The 23,326-nt window shown below is 42.8% G+C and overlaps 1 protein-coding gene across 1 annotated transcript; it reads right to left on the minus strand.

Annotated features, from left to right (window-relative positions):
- Positions 1-102: 102 nt before the first annotated feature.
- Positions 103-19,793, minus strand: SRD5A2 (steroid 5 alpha-reductase 2; the record flags this gene model as incomplete). Its single annotated transcript, XM_080342142.1, is given in 6 exon segments — positions 103-169; positions 755-905; positions 1,897-1,998; positions 3,489-3,652; positions 19,404-19,700; positions 19,702-19,793. Coding segments are annotated over 6 exon segments (873 nt in total).
- Between the last annotated feature and the right edge of the window lie 3,533 nt (positions 19,794-23,326).

The raw sequence follows: 23,326 nt of genomic DNA on the forward strand, positions 1-23,326 counted from the left end.
CAGGTTATCTTTTGTACAATTAATTATAGTCAGACCTAACATTAAAACTAGGAATTGAAAAAAACCCTATAAAAACAGAACACAGAGTCCATATTTCAGTCATTAAAAAACAAAGGGAATCAAGGCTTTCCTTGATTTTGGATAGTCCGTAAATGTCTTGAGATAGTACCTGAAAGAAAATAAGCAAGAGAGTGAACCTGCATACACACAAGGAAACCACACAGTTTCAATACAGTTCAGCTGAGGAACCTTAAAACTCCTCCAAATTGCCTTGCTTTGTAACCTTGGTGTGTTACTCTGCAAAAAAAAAAAAGGCATTTCAAAACTATTTACACCAGGTTATTTGATTAAGCAAAAAGTGATAATACTGCTAAGGTTCTGACAGACTCAAAGGAGAAACTTTAGGAATTCAGAGCAGGGGACCATATGTACTCCAGAGCACTGCAGAGGTTGCAAGGGAACCCTTACGAAAGGTTCACATTTCTTATACAAGGCTCAGTAAAAAGAGGCTTTAACATGGCAGAAGCAGTGATGTAACTCATGTCAGATTAAATAACTCTCAAGCCCACTTGTCTCAACAGGGGTCTGGCCGACTGCTTTATGTTCACCCAGTCACATGGGTGAACTTCTTGTACATGGTATTAAATTTCAATCTTATCTTGAATCCTGGCCCTGCTTCTCTGCCCCTCCCTGGTATTTTGCAGACTGCACTCCAAGAGCAAGAAGCAGCATACAGTGAGAAACAGTTTGATACCTGTGATGGTGATAAGCACGTGGCCCGATGCAGCAAAGAGTAAAAAAGGCAAAGGCGAAAGCTGGTAGGGACCAGGTTGCTATGGCAAAACCAAACCATTCCACAATTTCTCCAAAGTAGTTGGCTCCAGAAACATAGGTGAACAGTCCTCCTGCATCAAAAGACAAAATATGTAATTTTTACAGTCATTTCATGCACGTGGAAAGTTCTTTCCCATAAAGTCAGCAGCAGAATATGCTACCTTTCTTATTTAGAGCCCATAACAGCAACCTAAACCTACTGCCCTGAGGCCAGAGAAGGATCTTGTATAATACAAGACTCTTGTACAAATACAATGATCAAAGATGTTTCTAACTCAGAGACTTACAGCGCTTTCACAATCACTCATTTTCATTTGGGAAAGGGCTTAAGAAAGTCCATTATTAGATTTAAATGAAATTATTAACATTAGTAAATTCTCTTCAGGGCCTAAAAATTATTTTACAACTCAATCGCCTTTGTGGTATGCAAAATCTGGATGTCAGTTTTGCATCTTAGCTAATCACAACATCTACAAGAGGCAGTTAATTATTGGAGATGAGAAAATCTAGGGAAGAGATATCACTATGTGTAACAAGCCAGCAGGAGTCAAGACCAAAACCAGGAACCTTCTCGATCCTCATCCATATTGCTCTACAGAGACAGACATTTCCCAGTTCACAGGTCTGGCCCACAGCCATACTTTCTCACCAACCCCCACCTTGAAGAAGACGGAAAGGAAATTCTACACCTTACATCCTTGGTGTTATTTTTTTCCCCTAAAGTATACACTTTGAGTCTCCCTTTTGCAGTGTAAAAAGTCCATGACTACTTCTTCCTGGGTATGGAGGAGAATATTTCCTTCTTTGTAGCTGACTTTTACAAGGCTAAAATCCTAAAACCTCTCCTCACAGCTCATGTTTTCCAGATACTCTTGTTGCTTTTCATGGACTGTCTGCAGCCAGCTCACACTGGTCTTTCCAGCTCAGAGGGGCACCTGAACGGAGTACCTGGCCAGTACTGGCATCACTGCTATTATTGTCACTTTGCTGTGAATTCAGTCAGAAAACATCGTCTATTCTGCTGACCTACTTTCGCCAAGGAGGTGGGGGATAAGAATATACCTTGAGGAATCTTGTAAGTGACTTCCCCGGGTTTCCTCAGCTGGCGCAGGAGGAGGTCACTGTGAATGTTGATTCCCATTCCCAGCAGAAACAAGAGGAGGCCTAAGAAATAAACAATTATATTAGAAAGACAGCAGCTGTGGACGTTTCTGCAGAGCAACTACTGAGCCGTAGGCAAGTACCATGACTCTCATTTACAACTGGGGAAAGAGGAGCACAGACAACACAAACTTCTCCGGCACATTGCTGGAGCCAGGAAGGGAACCCACACCTCAGTGCAGCATGGTCCACTGCCAGCGAGGCTGCCTGGGCAGAGCTATGGGTGTGCACATGAAGCCATGACTTGTTGAAGGTTCCTGACAGCTTCTGGCCAGAATGATTCATTGACCATACACTATTTAGCTGAAAAACTTGAGGCATTTGATTGAGAAACTCTGCAAGTGACATGCCCTACATTTCATGCCACATTAGGCACTAAGAAAACTGTCTCTGACAGGGACTGGGAAGAAAGGAAAGAAGTAGAGGTGGTGTGTGCTACAAAGTGTAGGAAAGACTAAGTACTGATAAAACCTCAACACTTCCAGTAGGAACAGAAAGTTGGTAAGTGTCTGTAGAGGCATAACATACTGTTTGATTTTATTTAATATTTCAAGTACTGGCAATGCTGATTTACTTCTTTTAAAAGTTAAATATATATTTTATTTATCATGCAAGTTATGTGATGTGATGTTTTCTTTGTCGGGTATGGGAGCTCTTATTAAACACTGTGCAGGATTTTTAATATGTGATGCTGTTTGAAAAGTCTGAACTTGCATCCACAGTTTGAAACAGCATACAGAAAGTACGTTGGTTATTTTATGCCTGTCATATCCAAAACATTTCCTCAGACCTCCATGTTAATATTTATTTCTATGTGTGCATTTAAAAAACATGCTCTGCGCAGCACATAATGTGTAATGCCACCTAGCTGCTCTTGCTCCATTGTTCTCTCAGGGATTTACAGGGTGAAATTCAGCTAGGCTATTAAGTTACGGAATATAAAAGAACCATATTAACATACAACCAGACTGTGCGTGATCTCTAATCTTCCCACGTGCCTTACATGAGAAAAAAGAGCCCTTTGTCTCTAAAGCCTCATTTATGCTGCGGTTTTGCCCTTCTTTTCTCTCTCACAGTTGGAATAGCTACATCAAGTGCAAAGAGCCCTGGCAGGGAAGAGAAGGCCACATTTTGCATCTGCACATGGTGGGTGCTGGGTGGACAGTTCTGGTTGAGCAAGGGCACATCCCCATTCAGCTGAAGCCTGAGATTGCATCTCCACCACCTGTAGCAGTGGGAGGCTCTGGAGTGGTGTCAGTAAAACAAGGCTGGTAATTTGAGACTAACACATAACATTGTATGCCTTCAAAGGTGTCTGGGAAAAAAAAAATCACTGCACATTTATATGTTTTATGTGGGCCAGCAGGCAGGTTTTATGCTGATTTCCATCACAACTGATTTAACTCACATGTTCAGTGAAGATTAGGATGTAATTCAAAATGCTAACAAATTGCTTGGAGATTAGATCTTTGGAATCCTGCAGCTGTAATTACCTGATGTAAATCTGATGTCGGTGCACCAATCGTTTGGATATTCAGCGCAGTAAATCAGGTAGTACCCCTGGAGGAAGCCATTATAGATACAGAATAACATGCCAAAGAAAAGCAATTGCAGTGGGAAAGGTCTGCCTCTAGTGAAGAAAGGGTAAATAAATGTCCTAAGGTAGATAAGAAAATAAAGTCAGCACATTACTCATTATAACACTGTATTTTCAATTTCTCTGCTGTAGGGAAAAAACCAAAAACAAACCACCTTTAACAAAACACAAAATATTTAAAAGGTCAATAAAGATTAAAAAATGGAAAAGAACTGCAAAAAAAAAAATGGGATCAGCAACTAATGGGATCAAGAAATACTGTAAATACCCATATTTTCTGGTCCTTCAGGACTGCACACAAGGTAGGAAGCTAGAAATCTCATTCAGAATTGCTCCTGCGAAATGAGCGTTACTGTGCCACAAGCACTGTGGAGGAGCTTTGCTATGGAGAAGACATTCGTGATCCCACTACTGGGACTGATCTCTGAGGGCTTTAGCCCGTGGAGGCAGGTGGAGTTGAAGGCAGTGTCGAGACCCCTGTGTCCCTCTCATCCCCTGCAGTGTACAGCCCAGGCTGTAAACCCCCTCTCCAGCCTCTCCTGCCCCACTCAGTTGCTCACCTCCAACAAACAACAGCTCCGTCCTGCTCTGCTCGAACACTTAGATGCAGAGGCACAGCAATGCTGTTGGCTGCTTGAGGGGAGCTGCTTTGCCTCTAGTTCCTGCCTCTCTTGCATGCTTTCAAGGTTTTATCTAAAAGAAGAAGAGCTAAACCCCTAAGTTTAATATGCTAATCATGAAGGTTTCCGTGTAGCTCCAGCACCTAGGGCTTCCTTAGGCAAAAGCTGTGCTAACACTAGTGTTAACATGTGTAGGAGCAAATAATTTGTGCTTGTCTATTTTTAATGTTCATATAACTTTTGTTCAGTTGGGCTTACATTACTTGACACTTTGGACAATCCATATCATCCTTGGGAGAGTTAAATGGAAAATTCATATTCATATTTGTTAGGTATTTTCTTACCTGGCCAATTAAGTTCTGTATGTGGTAAAATCTACACTCTTAATTTCTTTCTTTTGCCCTCTTGAGCTTTGGATGGTGCTCATCACAGCAGTATATAAACATTGTTGAAAAGCTATCCACATCCCATTTTGCCAATACCAATTTAAGCAAGCTGAGGCATAAAATGTCATAACATTATAAATCTAGATTAAATCATACTGAGCATATCTGAAAGTCAGTAAGCAGGGTACAAGCAACAACATGTTAACGTATTAACTGCTTTCCAAAGGAAGGTAAGACAGATTTCCAGCAATTAAGACGGTTGTGATGAAAAGTGCTAAATACTTCTATAGTGAAAACTAAGAGGTACGGAAAATATTTTTCAGACAGTGGTATTACATTTGTCCTATTTATTACAGTATGGAAAGGAAAGCTCTCTGGAGTAAAGTTACCAATAATTATTGGTTTTGTCCTTCAGGAGTGGGAGGCTGGAGTTATGAGTAGGCAAGGCCAGTTTTAGCAATCCAACCTGCCTGTTGAAGTTGTATTGACAAATTTGGCCTGAACAGCTATGAGAGAAAGTGAGGAAATTGCAATGGAAACCTGCAGAAAGCAAATAATGTAGAAAAGATAATTATATCAAACCACACAAAGTGAGTTCAGAAGAAGATTTATACAGCAGATAGAAGTGGGACTTGCCTTGCTTTATCCTTTGTCAAAACCAGTTATGTTTGTGAGTTTCTTAATTTTTACAGCTGATGCAAATAGAAGTTTCTAGCACAAGCTGGCCTTTCTCAGCTCCCAGCAAAGTTGATTGTTGCCACGGTGCTTCCCAATGCTGCTGTTAGAGGATAAAGGTTATATGCCATTGAAAGGTGACTTATCCTGCAGTAACAGGAGGGCAAAAAATCAGCTACAGACCTATCTACCATGGATACTGTGGATGCAGGACAGAAAGAACCTGCATACAAAGTGCAGTCACAGGGGAGCCAGGAGGCATCAGCTTTTTTTTTTGTTGAGGGAGTGAAATCCTGACATCACTGAAATCATGCCTCATAGCAGTTTTGAAAATCCAAGTAAGTATTTCATCCAAGAACCTTTGTTGCAGAACAGCCTCTCTAAGGAAATCTCCTTGAGTCTGTAAATCCAGAGGCCAGATTCAGTTCTCTGTATCTGAACAATGCCCTAAGTCTTTGTTTTAATACAGTACTTGTTGCCTTGTAGCTGCTTGAGGGTTCACAAACTATTCCTGATGGGTTTTGAAAAAGCAATGGAGATAAAGCAGGAAGATTTAATAGGTTTAAATATTCCATGGAAGAGTCTGCATCTCTGCTGGAGTTATTTTGCACTGTGAAAATCAAAGGGGGACCAAAGGCCACAATTTTAGAATAACAGAACAAAAACTGGCCTTTTGAATTTAGACCAATGACAAATTTGACCTTTTTCTTTCAGTACAGTATTGATGACTAATCCTTTATTCCTTTACTATCTTTACTGGCCCAAGGCACTGCATCTGACTAAGCCATTGCCAACAGCTTATTTTTAAATGAGTCAATAATATTCATCTTCTTCTGCATGATTTATTTTCCAGAAGAACAGGTTTTGAATAGAAAATCATTTGACATTGTATCAAATTTGGTCTTAGAGATATTAGTCCAGCTCCTTGAAGACTCCAGAGTTCCTCACCCAAATGGGGGAAACTGTAGGTTTGGTCTTCTTTCCACAGAACGTGGAAATCTTTTCACAAATGTTACCGTAATCCACTAAGAGTGAACTCTCAATCCTCATCCAACAGCTTGTTAATTGGAGACGTTTATGCTGCTGTAGTGTCTTCTCCTCTCCAGGGCCCAGATGCAGTAGGTCAGACAACAGCAACTCACATTTTCCAGTCTGGAAACTCGAGGTGTTTCTAATGCCTATGAGGTGTTTTACACCCAAGGCAGCTGGGTCAAGGGCTCGGGGCTGTCGGCTAAAAACGGGGGGCAGCTGGCTCCCTCCCACCATGTGAGTTACCACCCCATTTCTATATCCACCCATCCAGCCCTCTGCCATCAGGCCGTCTCCTGGCTCTAACTGGGATGAACTAGGGGCCAGGAATCGGAGATATCACAATGATGGACAAGGCTGATGTGGTGTCTTTCTCTTCGAAGGCAGGTGCTGGCCATTGACCCGCTTGTTCTACCCATGCTGAGGCACGGTCTGAATGCCCTGGCCCATCCCCTGTGACTCTGGCCAGCCTCCAGAAGACAGAGACTATGTGAAACCATCAGATAACTGTAATGACTTCCTGGTCCAAGGCCCAGTTTGTAAACTCATCTTAAATCACTGTCCAATGGATGTGATGGGAGCAAGAAGACTCCCTTTTTATTTTAATCATGTAGATTTACAGATCTAGCTATAACTAACGCAAAGTTGGAATTAGGTATCCTTCCACATGCAAAACATCTGATTTCCATGTTCCTCCAAAGATCTTTAGACAAACTTTCAATGACTATAATTTAAGGAACAAGGAAGATATGCATATTACTGAAAAGCTTCCGATTCAGCCGTATAAAACAATAGTAAACCTGTAATGTCAGGTTCATTTCCGAGTATCCTGTCTAAAAAAATTGCTCAATTTACAGTCCTTGGGCTGTTTGTGGCCAACTTAATAAATTCATCCAACCTGAAGCCTGTTTGTAGAGATACTATTTCTTTGTGGTCTCTTAGTAACAGGTTCGGTGTTGGATGAAGACTTCTGGCAGGAGCAGGTTCATCTTTCCTGGTCAAGAGACGCAGGCACGCATCTGATCAAGGGATAGGAGAAGGACTGAGGAAACCCTGAGACAGATGGCACCATGCTTGGGTTTGGGGAGTTCTTGAGAAGAAAGGCAATGCAGAACAGAAAGTCTGGGCAGCATTGATTTAAGGCAGAGACAGTAGAAATACAGAAGGATTTAGTGGAAAAATAAGAAGATATGTGGAAGAGATTGACATACTGAACCATTGGGGCTGCTGAATTTGGACTGGAGATCAGTAAGAACAAACATATTAGAGTTAAAAAATCACATACAATATTAGAAAATAATTCATTTGGGAGAGCTGAACAGCTGTGACCAAGAGTTTTCATAATACTGAAAGGAGGTAGTTTGAATGCAAGGAAAATAAATGTTTGTTAAAGGTAATATTGAAACAACATTTAAATAAAGAGCTCAGTAGGACTGGGAGAAGAAGGGGGATAACGACAGGTTACAGACACACACAGGTCCTTTAATAAAGAGAAGAAGAAGTCTAAAGGTTTGGAATGCATATTCACTTTCATATTTCAGGGGATAAATCATATTCCAGTTGAGGCAGAAGATAGCTGCTGCCCTGGGCAACAGACCACCATGTACTGCACTTCCTTTTGAAGGATCCAATACCAACTTCTGCCAAGATAGAGGACTGGCGGTAAAGAACCTCTGCTCTAATCCAGTATGATAACTTCAGGGTTTCATAGCGTCTCACGACTCATCTAACAACATTACACACAAACTGAATAAGTTAAAATTTACAAACTCCCTAGAACAGATAAGCAATTGCTTAATACCGACATTTACAAGTGAAGCTCCAGAGTGATACTTGCTATCCCAGGAAGGCTGACACTGTGGATGGCAGCACTTGCCAAAGCCAGCTCCATCAAAGACTGACAGTCAAAGAGAATCAGCAACTGCACTTGGCTTCTGGCCATATAGTTAAATACAGATTTCAAGTTGAACCCTTGATGCTGGATCAGGAAAGCTTAATTGTTTACAACTGTGTCCTGGTTTTGTTAAAAAACCAAGTTTCTCTTTTAGTGAATTTGGCTGTCAGCTAAAGCCTTCATATTAGCTGCATTTTCCTGGAGAACCAGATACATGTTTTGGTAAACATAGCAATGGAATGCAAAGCTATTGATAACACGGATGGACATCTTGTGAGAGGGACAACGAGAAACCGGTGACCAAAAAACTGACCAACTGTGTATAACATTCCATTCACGTAAATACTTCATATAAAAGTGAGAGATCATGAGGATCTCGTCCCTTTTCCCTTTTTCCCTTGTGTTTATGACTGACATTAGGAGAGGACCTTGCTAGTCGTTCCTGTGAACCGAGGCCTAGTGACAGACTGAATCCAGCTCCGGTTGGCTGCAGAGTCCAATCCAGGACTTTGGTTGCCGGCTCCGCAGTTGCTGAGACTTTCAAGATTGGTTTTGCATATTTTGTATTATTTTCTCTGTTCTTATTAGTAGCATTAGTAAAACATTGTTAATTTTTCCAACTCTCGTCTCTCTGTCCTTCTTTCCCTCCCGATCGCCTGTTCTGAGTGGGAAGGGGGCAGAGGGAGGGGCAAAAAGGGGGAAGTGGGGGGGAGAGGAGGTTAACAATACATCTGCCAGGGTTTTTTTGTCACCCCACAATCTAAACCCTCGACAAACTGTGTTTGAATAAAGTGGGATTATAGGAAAAAGTCTACAAACATTTGCAAAGGCGCATGTATCTGATGCGAATGGCTGAAAATAAAACGCTGCTTCTATATTGCTGGCCGTCATTGCTGAAACAAACAACAACAAACAAACAAAACAAGAAACAACAACCAAGAAAAACAAACAAAATAAAGAGGTAAAAAGCCATGATGCATTTGACTTTGGACAAATTTCAGGAATCTGAGCTACATAATGCTTAGTCCCAACACTATAAACACCTAAAGCCAGTCATTCTGACTCATTGATTGTTACAAATTTTAGGTATGCTACACAGCAAAGTACGAAGGATAAATGCATTTCATGGATTAAACAGAATCCTCTTCACATTGCATATAGGAATCAGTAAATGTGCTATACTTAATAAAATAAAAGTGGTTGGGAGGAAAAAAAAAAAAAAAAGAAGGAAAAGGAAAGGAACAGGACCTAAGAATGGGAATTTGGTTTTAATTAACAAAGAAGAACTGTGCAGGCTCAACTCCAAGGCAAAGCAACAGCAGGCAGGTTTCAAAAGTGTTTTGCAAGTTTGTTTATAAATCACTTCCTTGGTCATCTTGTTGTTCTTCCATTATTCTGAAACTCTCACTGGAAAAATCTGGTATCTCCCAGTGATTACCGGCATCTAATTAGAACCAACAAAGGAGAATTCTTCCTTGTCACTGGTAAAAAAGGCATTGAATCATGAAAATCACTGATCTTTCCTACTGGCTTTAGCAGGTATAGGAACAAAGCCCTGTACTTGAAATATTATGCATTTTGTAAAGGGAAACCAGGAAGAGAATTGTTGGATTTGGTGCATTAACAAACTGCATTGGCAAGTCACAATCCATCAGCAAGTTATACTTAGGAAACATTTATACTGGTATGTTTGTTTCTCAAATGTTTCCATGTTGGTATACAAACACCAAATAGGTTTTAAATACCCTTAATTACAAATACTCTTTTATTTATATTTGCTATTAGCTAATCATTTATTTCTTCCTTTTTGTTTGTAATGTGGAAAGGAGATCTGAATGAGAGCTGAATTAAACATTGGGAAAAACTTATTGAATGCCCATAACCAAAGACAACTGAAGCAAGAGCCTAGAACCAGATGTTTAATATCTTTCTCGCCATCACCTGCCAAACTAGGCAAATTCATTGGAAACACAGGTATTTGTTTTTAAAATATTCTGCTGTTTCATAGCCAAGGAAGGTAAAGTAAAGCTAACAAAGCAAAGGAAATATTTCCTCTGCATAGAACCCTGTTGAAGTCAGTACCATCCCATACAGACCCACAGTTAGTCCTCTGACACTATACAGCCAGGATCCTGGAGTCCAGGATATGTGGCATGATGGACCTTTTGTCTTCAAAGCTAAATAGCCCTCCTCTGGACTTGTTCCAACAGGTTCATGTCCTTCTTATATCGGAGGCCCAAGAGCCGAATGCAGTACACCAGGTGGGGTCTCACAAGAGCAGACTCGAGGGAAGAATCACCTCCCTCAAACCGCTGGTCATTCTGCTTTTAAATGTCTGGCTTCCTTTGGTGATTTCTCAGCCCCATGAGGACCACTTACAGAAAATAATTACGATTTCTCTAAGTGCACTTGTAAGAGCACAGATTTGTGCATTCTTGGATTTTGTACCATTTTTCATGGAGATGCATCCTTCTGTTCTGCTCATGCTCTCAGCCTCTGTGAACTCTTTGAACTCTCTGCTCCAATTGAGCAGTGAGCTTTTTGAAGTGCATAGCATAGTGTCTGGTAAAGTTACTCTGGCACACATTTCATGCTTTTGGCAGGCACCCACAGTTTACCAATAGGAACAAAGTGATCTGTCCTCATAAATATCAAGTGGTTATTTCAGGAGAATAAAAGAGAGTGATACTTTGCTGAAATATATGCTCTGGCTGGCTAAGTCTTTGACACACCATTGCTTAGATAAAACAACAAACATTCTCGTAATGTGTAAGTACTGCTGCCCTTCAGATACTATCAAGTAGTAGAGATAAGCATGAAACACTGTGAGATCTGCACATTTGTCATCACCACAATCCATCTAGTCACGTTGACCCTTGTCCAGTCCTCTGATTCTCATACAAGTATAAATCTGGACCAAGTTTAGTTAGGATTTCAACTGACATAGCTAGCCTGGCATTGAGTTCAGTCTGCAGCCTGAGCAAAAGGTTTTGCTCATGCTAGTTTTTTTGCTCAGCTAATTCCAGCTCTTGTCCCTGCACCCTGGCTTCTTGTCAGAGCCTCTCTCTCATCAAAATAACTCCAAGTTCCCATTCCCAGCCAGTTTCTGGCCACATATCATCCCCAAATTTTCTTCTCAGTGTCTTGGCCAGTACAGATGAAATTAGCACAGGGGAGAGTTCCATGAGCTCCAGTGTTCTGTAATGACCAAGCCTGCAACAGCCCAGAATTCCAATTGCTAGGTAAAATACACAGAATAAGGAAAGATGATCAGTCTAAGGACTGTGTACACCATTCCTGATGGACATTTGTCTGGCTTGTTCTTCACTGCTGCCATTGATGGAGATTCTTCCAACCATTCCACAAATATGTTACAATTACTGTCCCTCCTTGACGTCTAAGCTGCATTTTCTATACAGCTGTTTAGGCCTGTTATTTCTTATTGTGATTCCGGTAGACAAGGAGAATGTTTTACTCGTTTATTCTTTGCAGCAACTTTTTATGCAGTTGTACATCATTATAATGTCTTCCACTGGTTTTCTCTTAACTAGCTTAAACAACGCTGAGTCCTTCAGTCTTTCTAAATGTCACATTTCCCAGACCACAGTTCTTTTTCTCTCAGCTGCTTCTACTTTTGTCATTGTCTTTTATAAAGTGCAGAGTTCAGCTGGACACAGTATCATTTCAGTTCCTATTAACACCATGCAAAGGGGAAAGATTACTTCAGGTGTCTCCAACAGCACTCCCATACTCACATTACATTTTGATATTGTGTGTACTATCAGCCCAGAAAGCCAACCATGTCCTGGGCTGCATCAAAAGATGCGTGACCGGTAGGTCAAGGGAGGAGATTCTCCTGCCCTGCTCTGCTCTCATGAGGCCACACCTGGAGTACTGAATCCAGCTCTGTTCATGAGGTCAATAATGGAAATGTCCTTAGTTATTGACACTTAATGATGGTGATTTTTCTAAGACAAAAGGATAAAACAACTATTCTATGAAGAAAAAATTAATGCCTGGGTTGAATTTGGTAGTTATTATATGGTTTGATTATATTAACTATTAGCAAGGAGTGTATCACTTGAAAATATATACATATACTTCAAACAAAATCTAATCTCTATTTATCCACTTAGTGTTTCAAAAAACTAAAACTCTATGAAACAATACAAAATACCTCACAAACCAAGAAAACCTGCTTTGTAATACCTTGGTTAATGATACCCTTGGCTGCAGTGATCACACTATTATGGAGTTTGGAATCCTGCTGAGCATGCTGAAGGTTAGTACTAAGACATGGGCTTCAGAGTTTAGAAAAGCAAACTTCAGCTCACTTAGAGCTCAGTTGGCAGGTATTCCATGGGAAGGATCCTTGGAGGATAAAGGAGCTGGTGAGTGTTGGGAGTTTTTCAAGAACACTCTCCTGGAAGCACAAAACCAGTTCAGTCCTTTTACAGGTAAGGGAAGTAGGTGGAGCAAGAGACCCCCTTGGCTTAACTGCAAGCTGCTGAGTCTGCTCAAAGTCACAGAAGAAGCATACCAGTGACGTAAAAGTGGACAAATACCCATTGAGAACTACAAGGACATTGCCAGGGTGTGCAGAGATGCAGTTAGAAAGACAAAAGCTCAGCTTGAATTGAAATTGGCCAGAGATGTCAAAAACCACAAGAAAGGGTTCTTCAGGTACCTAAACAACAAGCAGGAACAGAAGGAAAATACTGGCCTGCTGTTAAACAGGAGAGGTGAATTAGTCACCAACAACACTGAAAAGGCACTTTCTTCACCTCTGTCTTTACCAACACTGTTGGGTCCCAGGCCTCGGGAACAGAAATCCAAGTTGATGCAAACACAGACCCATTGTCAGTGAAGGATGAGTTGGTAAGGGAACTATTATGGGAGCTCAACCCTGCAGGAAAATCTGGATAGGCTAGAAGAGTAGATTAAGAAGAATCTTACGATTTTCAATGAAGACAACTGTAAGGTCTTGCACTTGGGAAAACATAATCCAGGAGTGCAGCACACACTGGAATCCACCCAGCTGGGGATCAGCTTGGTGGAAAGGAACCTGGGGGATCTGGTGGACAACAAGCTCAATATGAGTGAACAGTGTGCTGCTGCAGCAAAGCAAACCAAAAGGATGCTGGGCTGCATTAGCAAGGGCATCACCAGCAGAGACAAATAAGTCATAATCCCACTCTACTCAGTGCTCATCAAGCTGCACTTGGAATACTGTGTTCAGTCTTGGTCCCCACCAAACAAAAAAGGTGTGGACAGGGTGAAGAAGGTCCAGAGAAGGCCCACAGGATGATCAGAGGACTGGTAAGCTTCCGTATGAGGAAAGGCTGAGAGAACTGGGGTTGTTCAGCCTTGAGAAAAGAAGGATTAGGGAAGACCTCATGACCAAGTTCCAGTATTTAAAGGGTGGCTGCAAAGATGAAGACTCCCTTTTTACAAGGAGTCACGTGGGAAAGATGAGGGGTAATGGGTACAAGTTTCTCCTGGGGAGATTCTGATTTGACACAAAAGGGAAATTGTTCACGATGAGAACAACCAGCCATTGGAATAATCTCCCCAGGGAAGTGGTGGATTCCCAAACATTGGACACTTCTAAAATTCAACTGGACAGGGTGCTGAGCCATCTTGTATAGACACTGTTTTTGCCAGAAAAGGTTTGACCAAATGATCCTTGAGGTCCCTTCCAACCCAGTATTCTATGATTCAAACAGGCTTCTCCTCACCACCTGAGGGCTTCAGGTGGCAATTTCACTGTATTCCTTAACCAGCACAGCCCCTCTAGTAGCAAAGGCTGTATTACAAAGTATACTTCAAAGCAAAATAGCTTGTAAGTAATGAATCACAAGAAGTATTCCTGTACATACATCTTATGCCATTCACCATTTTTAGCTCATGGCCAAGTTTTCAGAGATTGCATATACAGATGGCAGGCTTGGCATTCAGTGCTTTTCTCACTTTCTTCCTCCTTTTCTCTGCATTCCCACCCCATCAGTTTTGAAGGTCCTACCATCACAGACCCTGCCTTATGAAAGCAAAGAATCTATGAGCTTACCAAAAGCAGATGTGATGAATTCAGATTTTTATAGGATGTTCACCTTAGCACCATAAAGCTTTTGGATTTGATTAAATTCCCACCATGCTATGGTAATAAAGTACACATGGAGAGTTGAAAAGCTGGCTAACTAAGGGCAGCAGACAAAGAGGCAGGGGGTGGGACTAGGGGTTCCTCCCCTCCCTTTCCAGCAGCAGCAGCAGTCTGCCTTCAGCCCTTCATGAAAGCCTCAGGGAACACACCAGCCTGTGATTGCCACAAAGAGAGAGAGGCTGCTGCCTAGTGGTGGCAGAGAAAGATGAAGAGGGTACTGCTGTCACAGTCTACCACAGGCTACTGGACTGATGCTCCTAGACCATGGTGGGAAGGGAGAAATGTTTCCTGGCTCCATACACCTCCCCCTTGCATCGTCTCAGGCAGCAAATCTTTGTATGAAACTGTGCTAGGGGAGGTTGGCTCTTTGTCCGGCTGCTGGTACTCAGATGACCAGCTCCCTTCTCTTTCAGCAGTGGGCCAGATGGGAGCACAGCACCTGCCAAGCCTGGCTCATGGGGCTCCGCCAAGTTAGGAGAGAGGTCCTACAAAGTCCTGTCAATGGGGAACCATCAGCATTAACCCAGTAAGTGTCCAGAAGAGGATTAGAGTGGTCCTTACAATGCTCCTGCATATTCCTCAATGACCTGACAATAAATACAAAATTACTTCTGATAAAGCTGGCACGTTGCACAAATTCTAGACAAGTGGTGAACATCAAGGTGTGCAGAACAGCATTACTGAGTACTAAGCCCATACAGAAAAGTTGCTTTAAATCACAGAAATGCAGCCATGCAAGCACAAATCATTTCTAAGGAGGGGTACATTGTAACCTTGTTACAATTATGGTTACACCAGCTACAGGGTGCTCGAAATAGCCTGGAAACACTCCCAGGACAAAAAGCACTCTTCCTGCCTCTAAGTGCAGTAGTAGCATACGGAAACAGAAAGGTGATGCTGTATCTAGATATGCTACTACAACTCTGGCATCGTATTCTACATCCAACACTGATGTCTTCATTTTTAAAAGGATGTAGGAAAAAGATGGAAAAAGCCACAGAAATTATCTGAGGGCTGAGGGGAAAAAAGTCTTGCATTAAGGACTTTCAGCTGTGGTTCAGTGACATGATAAATCTGGTTTAGGATACTTCAGATTTAAAAAAAAAAGTTGCAGCTATTTGAAAACATGTCCAAAAGTGCAAAAGCAGGAAAAATGAATTTTGCTGGTTTAAAGCTGTTCCTAAATCTGTGAAAAGGAATTTTATCCTGACCAGTTCATGCTGGATGAGGTATCATTTGTCTGCACCACTCCAACATTATGTCGATCAGGTAATGTCTTTTCCTCTGTAGCTGGCATAAATCCACCATAAAACCATAAATCCAGCGTAAACACCATATCATGTGCAGTGGCCAATTCATAGGAAATATGATCATGTGCTCCTATATTATCTGGATCACACTGGTGCAGGAGGATCTGATAGCTCTGTACAAGCAAAATGAAAGATTATCTGATTACTGTATAAGTGATATCATGGTAAGAAAATACTAAAGGACTACTTTAAACTAGCACAGAGCAAGAAATTGCAAGCACCGGTGGGAAGAAATCAAGGTTAGTCAAATTAAAGCAAGACATTTTAAACATGTTGTTTAGGTGATAGTGAAAGAGTTCAGAAGACTACACTACCAAAGAAAACAGTGTATTCTCCAAAGAAAATAATGGATCATCCATCTTCTGGGGTCTTCAGATCAAGTTGCTCTAAAATAGATGCTTCAAACACAAGCTACTGGGGCAGCACAGCTGGTCATAAGAAGGAAGAACAGCTAGCATTGCAGTCCTTTAAAAAAATCTGTGTTTCTCCCTTATGGACTCTATTGTCCTTCTGAGCATATCTCTAATCAAAATTTCCCTTCCACATGCATGTTTGGTGTAACAGATGAGAAAAAATTAGAAATAATAAAATCTTCCCTATGGAGAGAAATAAATCACTATATTATGCAACAGTATATGAAAAAGCTTTTCTCTGTTTCCTACAAACATAAATGAATGCTTAAATACAGATGTCAGATGATCAGCACTAAAAGTAGGAGTAGATTAACAAAACATTTATATTTAACAGTGGAACAGCTTTATTCACTTCAAAATTTTAAAGTCAGAAAAACTGCAGTAGGCTGCATCCATTACTTAATGTAATTTTATTGTTGATCAATTGTATGTTTTACTAATTACACTTGCAGTCGAGTTTAATCACAAAAGTATTTAAAACTGTTGTTAGATTATTTCTAGTAAAGATAATAAATTGAAAAATGTAGAGATAAAGTCTGGCTGTTATATCAAAGTACTGAACCTCTTTTTCAAATACTATATGCTGATGAAATGCTCGAACCCAGTGTGACCAGTACCCCCTGCTCTTAACCCCTCGTAATTTGGTTAGCATAACCAATGCCATTTCATAAGGCAAACAGCCATAACACATAAGTGTGCTGATTATGTACCATCCCTCTTCTCTCCACCCCTTTTTCAATGTTGCAATAAGACGGTTTGCCCACCAGCACTGTTGTCAGGAAATGGCAGCACCCATTATGGAACAGGGAGTTGTAACAGCACATGAGATGCTGCTTATACAATCCAGCAGCTGCGAGTGGCCATAGACAGGAACTGCTGCTGGATGGCAAACCCTGTCAGGGATGCCTCTACCGACATCATCATCTTCTTCCTCTGAGGACTGAGTGAGTAACTCACAATCTTTAAGGTGAAGTCTGAGTCTAGATTACAATTATTACATCACACGCTGATCATTAAGAATTTGATCCAATCTACAAAGGGTCCAGATGACTAAAAATCTAGGTAAATAAAAATTCTATATAATAAAAACTCATGCAAATTATTATAAATTCTATTTAACTGTAAGCTATGCCAATTGCTAAAAAAATCTATGTAACAATAAGCTATGCGAAACACTAGAAATTGTAGATAGCAATAAGCTATGCTGATTGTTAAAATTTCTATGTAATAATAAAGCTCTAACTATAACCACAACCCTGTGGCCATTGGTCATTCTACCAAGGATCCCTCAAAGCACCTGCCTGTCCCCATAGCATCAGGTGACACCCAGAAAAACTCATAATTTGCGATTTTTGTTGCTCTTTTACATAACAAAGGAGCACTAATCTTTAATATAATATTTCAAATATTAATTGATTCAGCAGAATCTCATAATGAGTTGCATTAAAAGAAGCTGCGCACTGTAAGAATAGCACTGGAGTAACATGCAGTATAAGAAATGAGATTGGTTGTTATACAGACTTGATTAAAATGAGGGCTTTTATTTTTACTAGGGAAAAAGTATATTCCAGCCACAGATGAGAAGACACCCAAATTACTTGAGAAAGCAAATATGTGAAAATACAGTGCTTCTGCCTAAGTCTAGCAGTAGTCTTGAAAAAGAAGCCAGGATCTCAAAAGATGTATGCATACCAGTAGGGTGACATTTATTTCAGTTGTCTAGTGGTGACCGTTGATTTCTGTGTTTCTGAAATGATCAGAAATTCCTGAGAATAGCAGAATGCATTAAACTGAATTTAGCACAACTACATATAATTAATACATCCAGCTTTCTGGGAGCCGAATGTGCTACAGGTAGTGTCCTCCAGCAGACATAGTGCAGCAAAGACAATGTTAGTGATAATGAATATATCTCTAACATAGTGTTTTAGCACTTTAAAGCATTCTCTGATTTAAATTTATCTACAACAGCCTAGAGTTTCTACCCCAAAACTGTCTGTAGAGATACAGTAGCTGGATTTTCAACATAATGATTTTGGTTGAGTTGCAAATAATAATTTATGGTCAATTATTATATGAATGTTTTCTATTTCTATGAAGCAAAATAAAAAATAGACATAGGAATCATGGAAAAAAATGAAAAAAACAAGTTGGAAAAAGTTTTGCCTTCAGAAGCTACATAGCTCTTTACTATGTAATGGCATAACATCGTCACATGCACTTGCCATTTGTGAAAAAACAGTTTTTTCCATGAACAGAGAACTAAAAGCCAAATTCCTCATGAAAGAACTCCATAGAAAATGGAAGTGGAGCAGAAGATAAAACACAGCTCAGTATGTCAGAAGATACATTCTGGTGACGTACTCCAGAACCAAGTCCCTCTGACTGCAGAACCAGGTGACAATTCAAGAGATATGTCAACTCTACTTTTTCTTTGAGCTTCTGATTAGTAAGTACAGACTTGATTAGAGTTAAAGCATTCATTGACATCTGATATGATGAAGTTTCTAAAAAGGGAGGGGAAAAAGATAAATTGGTACTTTGGTAGTGAAGTGGACATGAGGAATTGAGCATAAAACGCCAACTTTTCTGTTTTAGTACAGAAAGCCTGCAGTGACTTTGATTTTTTTCCTGTGCTAGCTGCACAGCAACGCGGCTCATTCAGTCCCCGCTCTCTCCCAGCCGCAGTGGGTGTGCACTCGGGCCGTCCTCACGCGTGTTCCCACGACTTGCTTTGGTGGCCGGCGCTGCTCCCGGCGCGGCAGGCGCTGCGCTTCTCCTGCCCGCAATAAGCGCTCCGCACGTTCGTTTACATAATATCTGGATTAGTTTCATCCATAACTTTGCTCTAGTTTAGCGAAACCTCGTCCTATTATTTTAAAGCTAAAATTCCGAAACATACATCCTCTCCCCTGCTTCCAGTACTCGGGTACCACCTGCTCCTTCCCCCGGCGGCCAGGACAGGGGACAGACGCCGACCCGACCGGCCCCTGCGCTTGGAGCAGAGGCCGGGGCCGCGGATTAGCTGCCGCCGCGCCCTCCTCTTGGCGATCATGCAAAGGACCGCGTCTCACAGGGAAGGGAGCGATGCTGCACCCAAGACCTGCCCCAGCCCTACCGCACACCCGACCCCGGCTGCGCCCATTCGCGTAGCTCCCCTCAGTTTATTATCTCCCGAGGGGAGGCTGCAGGTGATGTTCGCAGCCGCCCCTCGCCCCCGGGGCGCCTCGGGCCGCTGGCGGGGCGGCTCCGGGCGGCGCCGCGGGCAGGCGGCGGGGGCGGGGGGAGCCGCGGGGGTGCGGGAGCCCTGCCCGGCGGCGATACCTGTAGAAGTAGTGCCAGCAGAAGAGGCAGCAGAGGAGGCGGCAGCCGAGCGGCTCGAGGCGGGGCGGGCTGCGCAGCGCCAGCAGCAGCGCGGGCACCAGGAAGGAGGGCAGCTCCTGCAGGAACCAGGCGCAGCGCGCCGGCAACCGGCCCCGCGGCCGGCACAGCCGCTCCTCGTGCTTCCCGTAGCGGGACGGCACCCGGAGGTACAGCGAGAGCTGCAGCAGCGCCAGGGCGCCCAGCAGCGAGCTGAGGGCCAGCACCAGGCTGGGGAAGCACTGCATGCTCGGGGGCGGGCGGGGGCACCGAGGCAAGCAGCCCTCGGCCGGCGCCAGCCCCGGCCTTATTAGAGCCGCGGCGGTCACCCCGCCCCGCCGCGCTGCCTCCCATCGCCCGGGCTCGTCAGAGGGCGCAGCCCCTCTTGCCGGCGCGGGCGAGGCGCCCCAGCCCGCCCCGAGGGGAGCTGTCCCCCGCGGGGCCCGCTGCGGCCCCTCCCTCGGCCGGCGCGCTTCGACCCCGCAGCCCGGTCGCGGCCCAGGCGTGACGACGGCGGTCGGGGGGCGACGGTTGGCGGCCGTTGGCAGCCAGCGCGAGGGCGGCCGCCGGGGGCCGGGGCAGCACGGGGGTGGCGGGGCAGCAGCGCTGCCGGTGAGATGGAGCGGCAGCGTGCCCTTCGCTCTCCCCCAGGGAACTGCTGCAAGGCTCGGCTCCCCGCGGCCTGGCAGTGCCACCCAGGGTGCCACCCTAAGTGCCGCGCCGTGGCTTGTCTGGTGACCTGTGATGTGCCGGCTCAGCAGCCTTCTGGTGGCAGAGACAGCTGCTCATTTGCATGCAGGTGGAGAGTAAAGCAAAGAGATGCTAAAAGCCAGGTGGAAATTAACAAACATAGATGCACGTGTTGGGACTGGGGAAACGCAGACCAAAACCTAGGAGTCTTTACAGCTCCAGCTCATATACAGCATAACTAGACCATGCTTAAACTTTTTAGGTACTCGAAGTTTTAACGAAGGTGACCCTAAGGTAAGTGCTAGCTTTGGGCTGTGCTCAGAAACCCTTCAGTCTCAGCCACATGAAGCAGTTTTGACAACTCTGCCTAAAACTACAGTCTAGGAACTAGGCTTTTCTTTGCCTGTTTTCTCAGGGATCTTCACGTGGTGTGGACTGTCAAGCTGCAGGAGGGCTAATGGAGCATTAAACTCTGGCCATTGCATATCACCTCAAGGCCATGAATTACAGTTGCGTCTTGTGTCATTTTGCATCTTCACTGAGAAAGCAGTTGAACCCAGCTTCTCAAAGGACTGGATCCCACACAAAATGCTCTTGTGGAGCAGAGGTAGTGGCTGATTTTTATTCAAGGTCTCTGTGGTGAATGTGCTAATCTGAGATGTGGGAAGCTTGGGTTCAATTGCCTCTTCTGTTTGAGGGGATTCTTTTTCTGCAATGACTGACCAAACCACCAGGCTACGAACTATCCTGTGGCACTTGTTCTTTTATGTTGGCTGTTCTATAGGACAGTTACTTAAATCAGAAGAGTGGAGCTCTTTCAGCCATGGACAATTTCTCTCTTATCTTTGCAGAGTGTTGTAGTTGCTAAGGTCATGTTCATTGTAGTTAGTAAAAAACGTCTGGCCTTGGAGATGTGTGGCATATTATGGCTGTCAGCCACCTGCCAGAGCACTCTTGCCCCGGAGAAGATGCCTGTCTGCCTCCAAGCTGCCTGCTGAAGACAGCCTCTGGCACATGCCATCCCCCAGCTGATCTGGGGCTAACTGATCTGGACCAGAAGTGTGCCAGGTATGCTAGCCATAAAACGGTACAGGTGATCGGAAGCTAGTGGCATAGGCATCTGTGTTTGAGAAACAGTTCCTGGCTATGAACCACCAGTGGAGAAAGGTGCCTGTTTCATGAAACAAAGCAAAGCTCAGTAGTCAGTTGGGGATGATTGTGAGAATCACTTCAAAAGTATGCTTCAGATTCAAACTTAAACTTTAAAGGAGTCACAGCGTAAGAACTAGAGGGGGCTGTGATCTCAAACACAGCACTGGTAGCTTCAGGTAGTCCCCTGCTGATCATCCTAGTTGGTTGGATTCAAGCAGAAGGGGCCTAGTTCTACTCGTTTACAGGGGAAGACAAATGGAGTGGAAGTTATTATAGTGTTTAAAAAGTGAGCTAGTCACATAGAAACCATCTCCAGTCCATGGAGAGAAGGAGGCACTTCTAAGGTGAGATTCATCTCATCCAAAGAGGTAATAAAACATATAAATTAATTACAACATAGAAAAGCCTTTTTCTCTCCATTGTCTCTAAAAGATGTCTAGACAAATGTGTCAGAAGAACTGAATAACACTCTTGCTCTATAAGTTAAAGCTCTGAGGTAATTCCTGTGGACAGACACTCCTCTAAGTTAAGTACCACAGCATTTATGTTGTTGGAGACAAAGACTGCACGATTATTCATCACATTCAACTGCTGGGCAAATCTTCCCCTGAGAATTTGTTCTTCTTGCCTAAGCACTGCATCGGGGATGGCGATGAAAAAGGTAGTAACAGTGCTGCAGAAGCATTCTTTGTATACCTCATCAGGTTTTGAGAAGGCAGCAAGATGCAGTGCTAAAATAATGTGGTTTGTATGGATAACCAAAACTTTACTTCAAACCAAACTTTATTTTTCCCATGGGTACATATGTGGATGTTCATTTCACCAGCCCAAAGGAGCACCAGACAATAATGAATCTTGCTGTGAAATAATCTTGAGCCAACACAAACAAGCTACAAAACACAGACCATTTAATTCAGACTTTTTCTCCTCCAGTAAGTTACAGATATTCTGAATGCTTGTTTTATGTCTCAACAGTAAATAATTCAGTGGGAGTATTTGTTGGAAAAAAAACCACTTCAACAGTAAAGTGTTTGCAGTCCTGCTGAATTTGAAGGGAGAAGGTTTTTCCTACAGTCTAAGCTCTGTTTGCACATCTGATAAAACTTTAGGACTCTTGGCTTATTTTATCTTTGAAGAGAAAAATCCAACTCTCTGAAGAGTTGAATTGTACAAAATGTACAGGAGGTACAAAATGAGGTATGTCAGAGGTACAAATAGGAATCATCTGGGAAAAAAAGGCTTTTCAGAAGAAAATTACAGATGGAAATCAAGGTTGTTTTGTACTACTGCAGGTCTCTTCCCTGAGTTCAAGACGTAACCAAGAATCAGTATGGCCCACTGCAGAATCCCAGAACGGCTGGAGCATTGCATTCCCAAAGTGCAGCCTGCCTTCTTCTAACATGCCTGTGCCTCCCCTGATCTCATGGAAGATGTCCCTTCTCTGGTAGATCTGGGTGAGAACAGAGTGGTTACCTTTCAGTGGTTACCTGAGGGAGCTCCTTTAATCCAGAATCAGCACACAGTGGAAGGACAAAGTCTGTCACTTTTATCAGAAGGACTTGGAGCTTTGATGTAAAGAGTACCATGAGGTGTGCAGTCCTTGCAGTTGCACACATGTAATCTTTAGGAAGGGCTGCAGGATTAAGTTTTGAATGAGAACTCTTAGTAATATGAACAGTTGTGTAAAGTAGTTCCTTAGATCTCCCAGAAGTTAAATGTGCACTGGTGCAATTTTGAAAAAATATCTTTCCAGTGCTGACATGAATGTAGTCAGACTGAAGAAACATTGTGAGCCATCAGCTGCTGTTGACACTTCATTTTACATCACATGTATCCGGCACTGAATAAGAAACTGTTAATTTCCTCATGGTTCACTTCCTATTGTGCTATCCTTATGTAATGTTTAATGCTGCAAGAGCACAGAATTAATAGTCTGATATAGACATGTCCCTTTCAGTCACAAATAGTCTTTTACTACTTAGCAGGAATAGTCATTTACTGACATAAGAAGCAGCATGACCGTCACTTTGCATGTTAGATCCAAC

Source organism: Nesoenas mayeri (assembly GCF_963082525.1).
Source record: "Nesoenas mayeri genome assembly, chromosome: 3".
NCBI lineage: Eukaryota > Metazoa > Chordata > Aves > Columbiformes > Columbidae > Nesoenas > Nesoenas mayeri.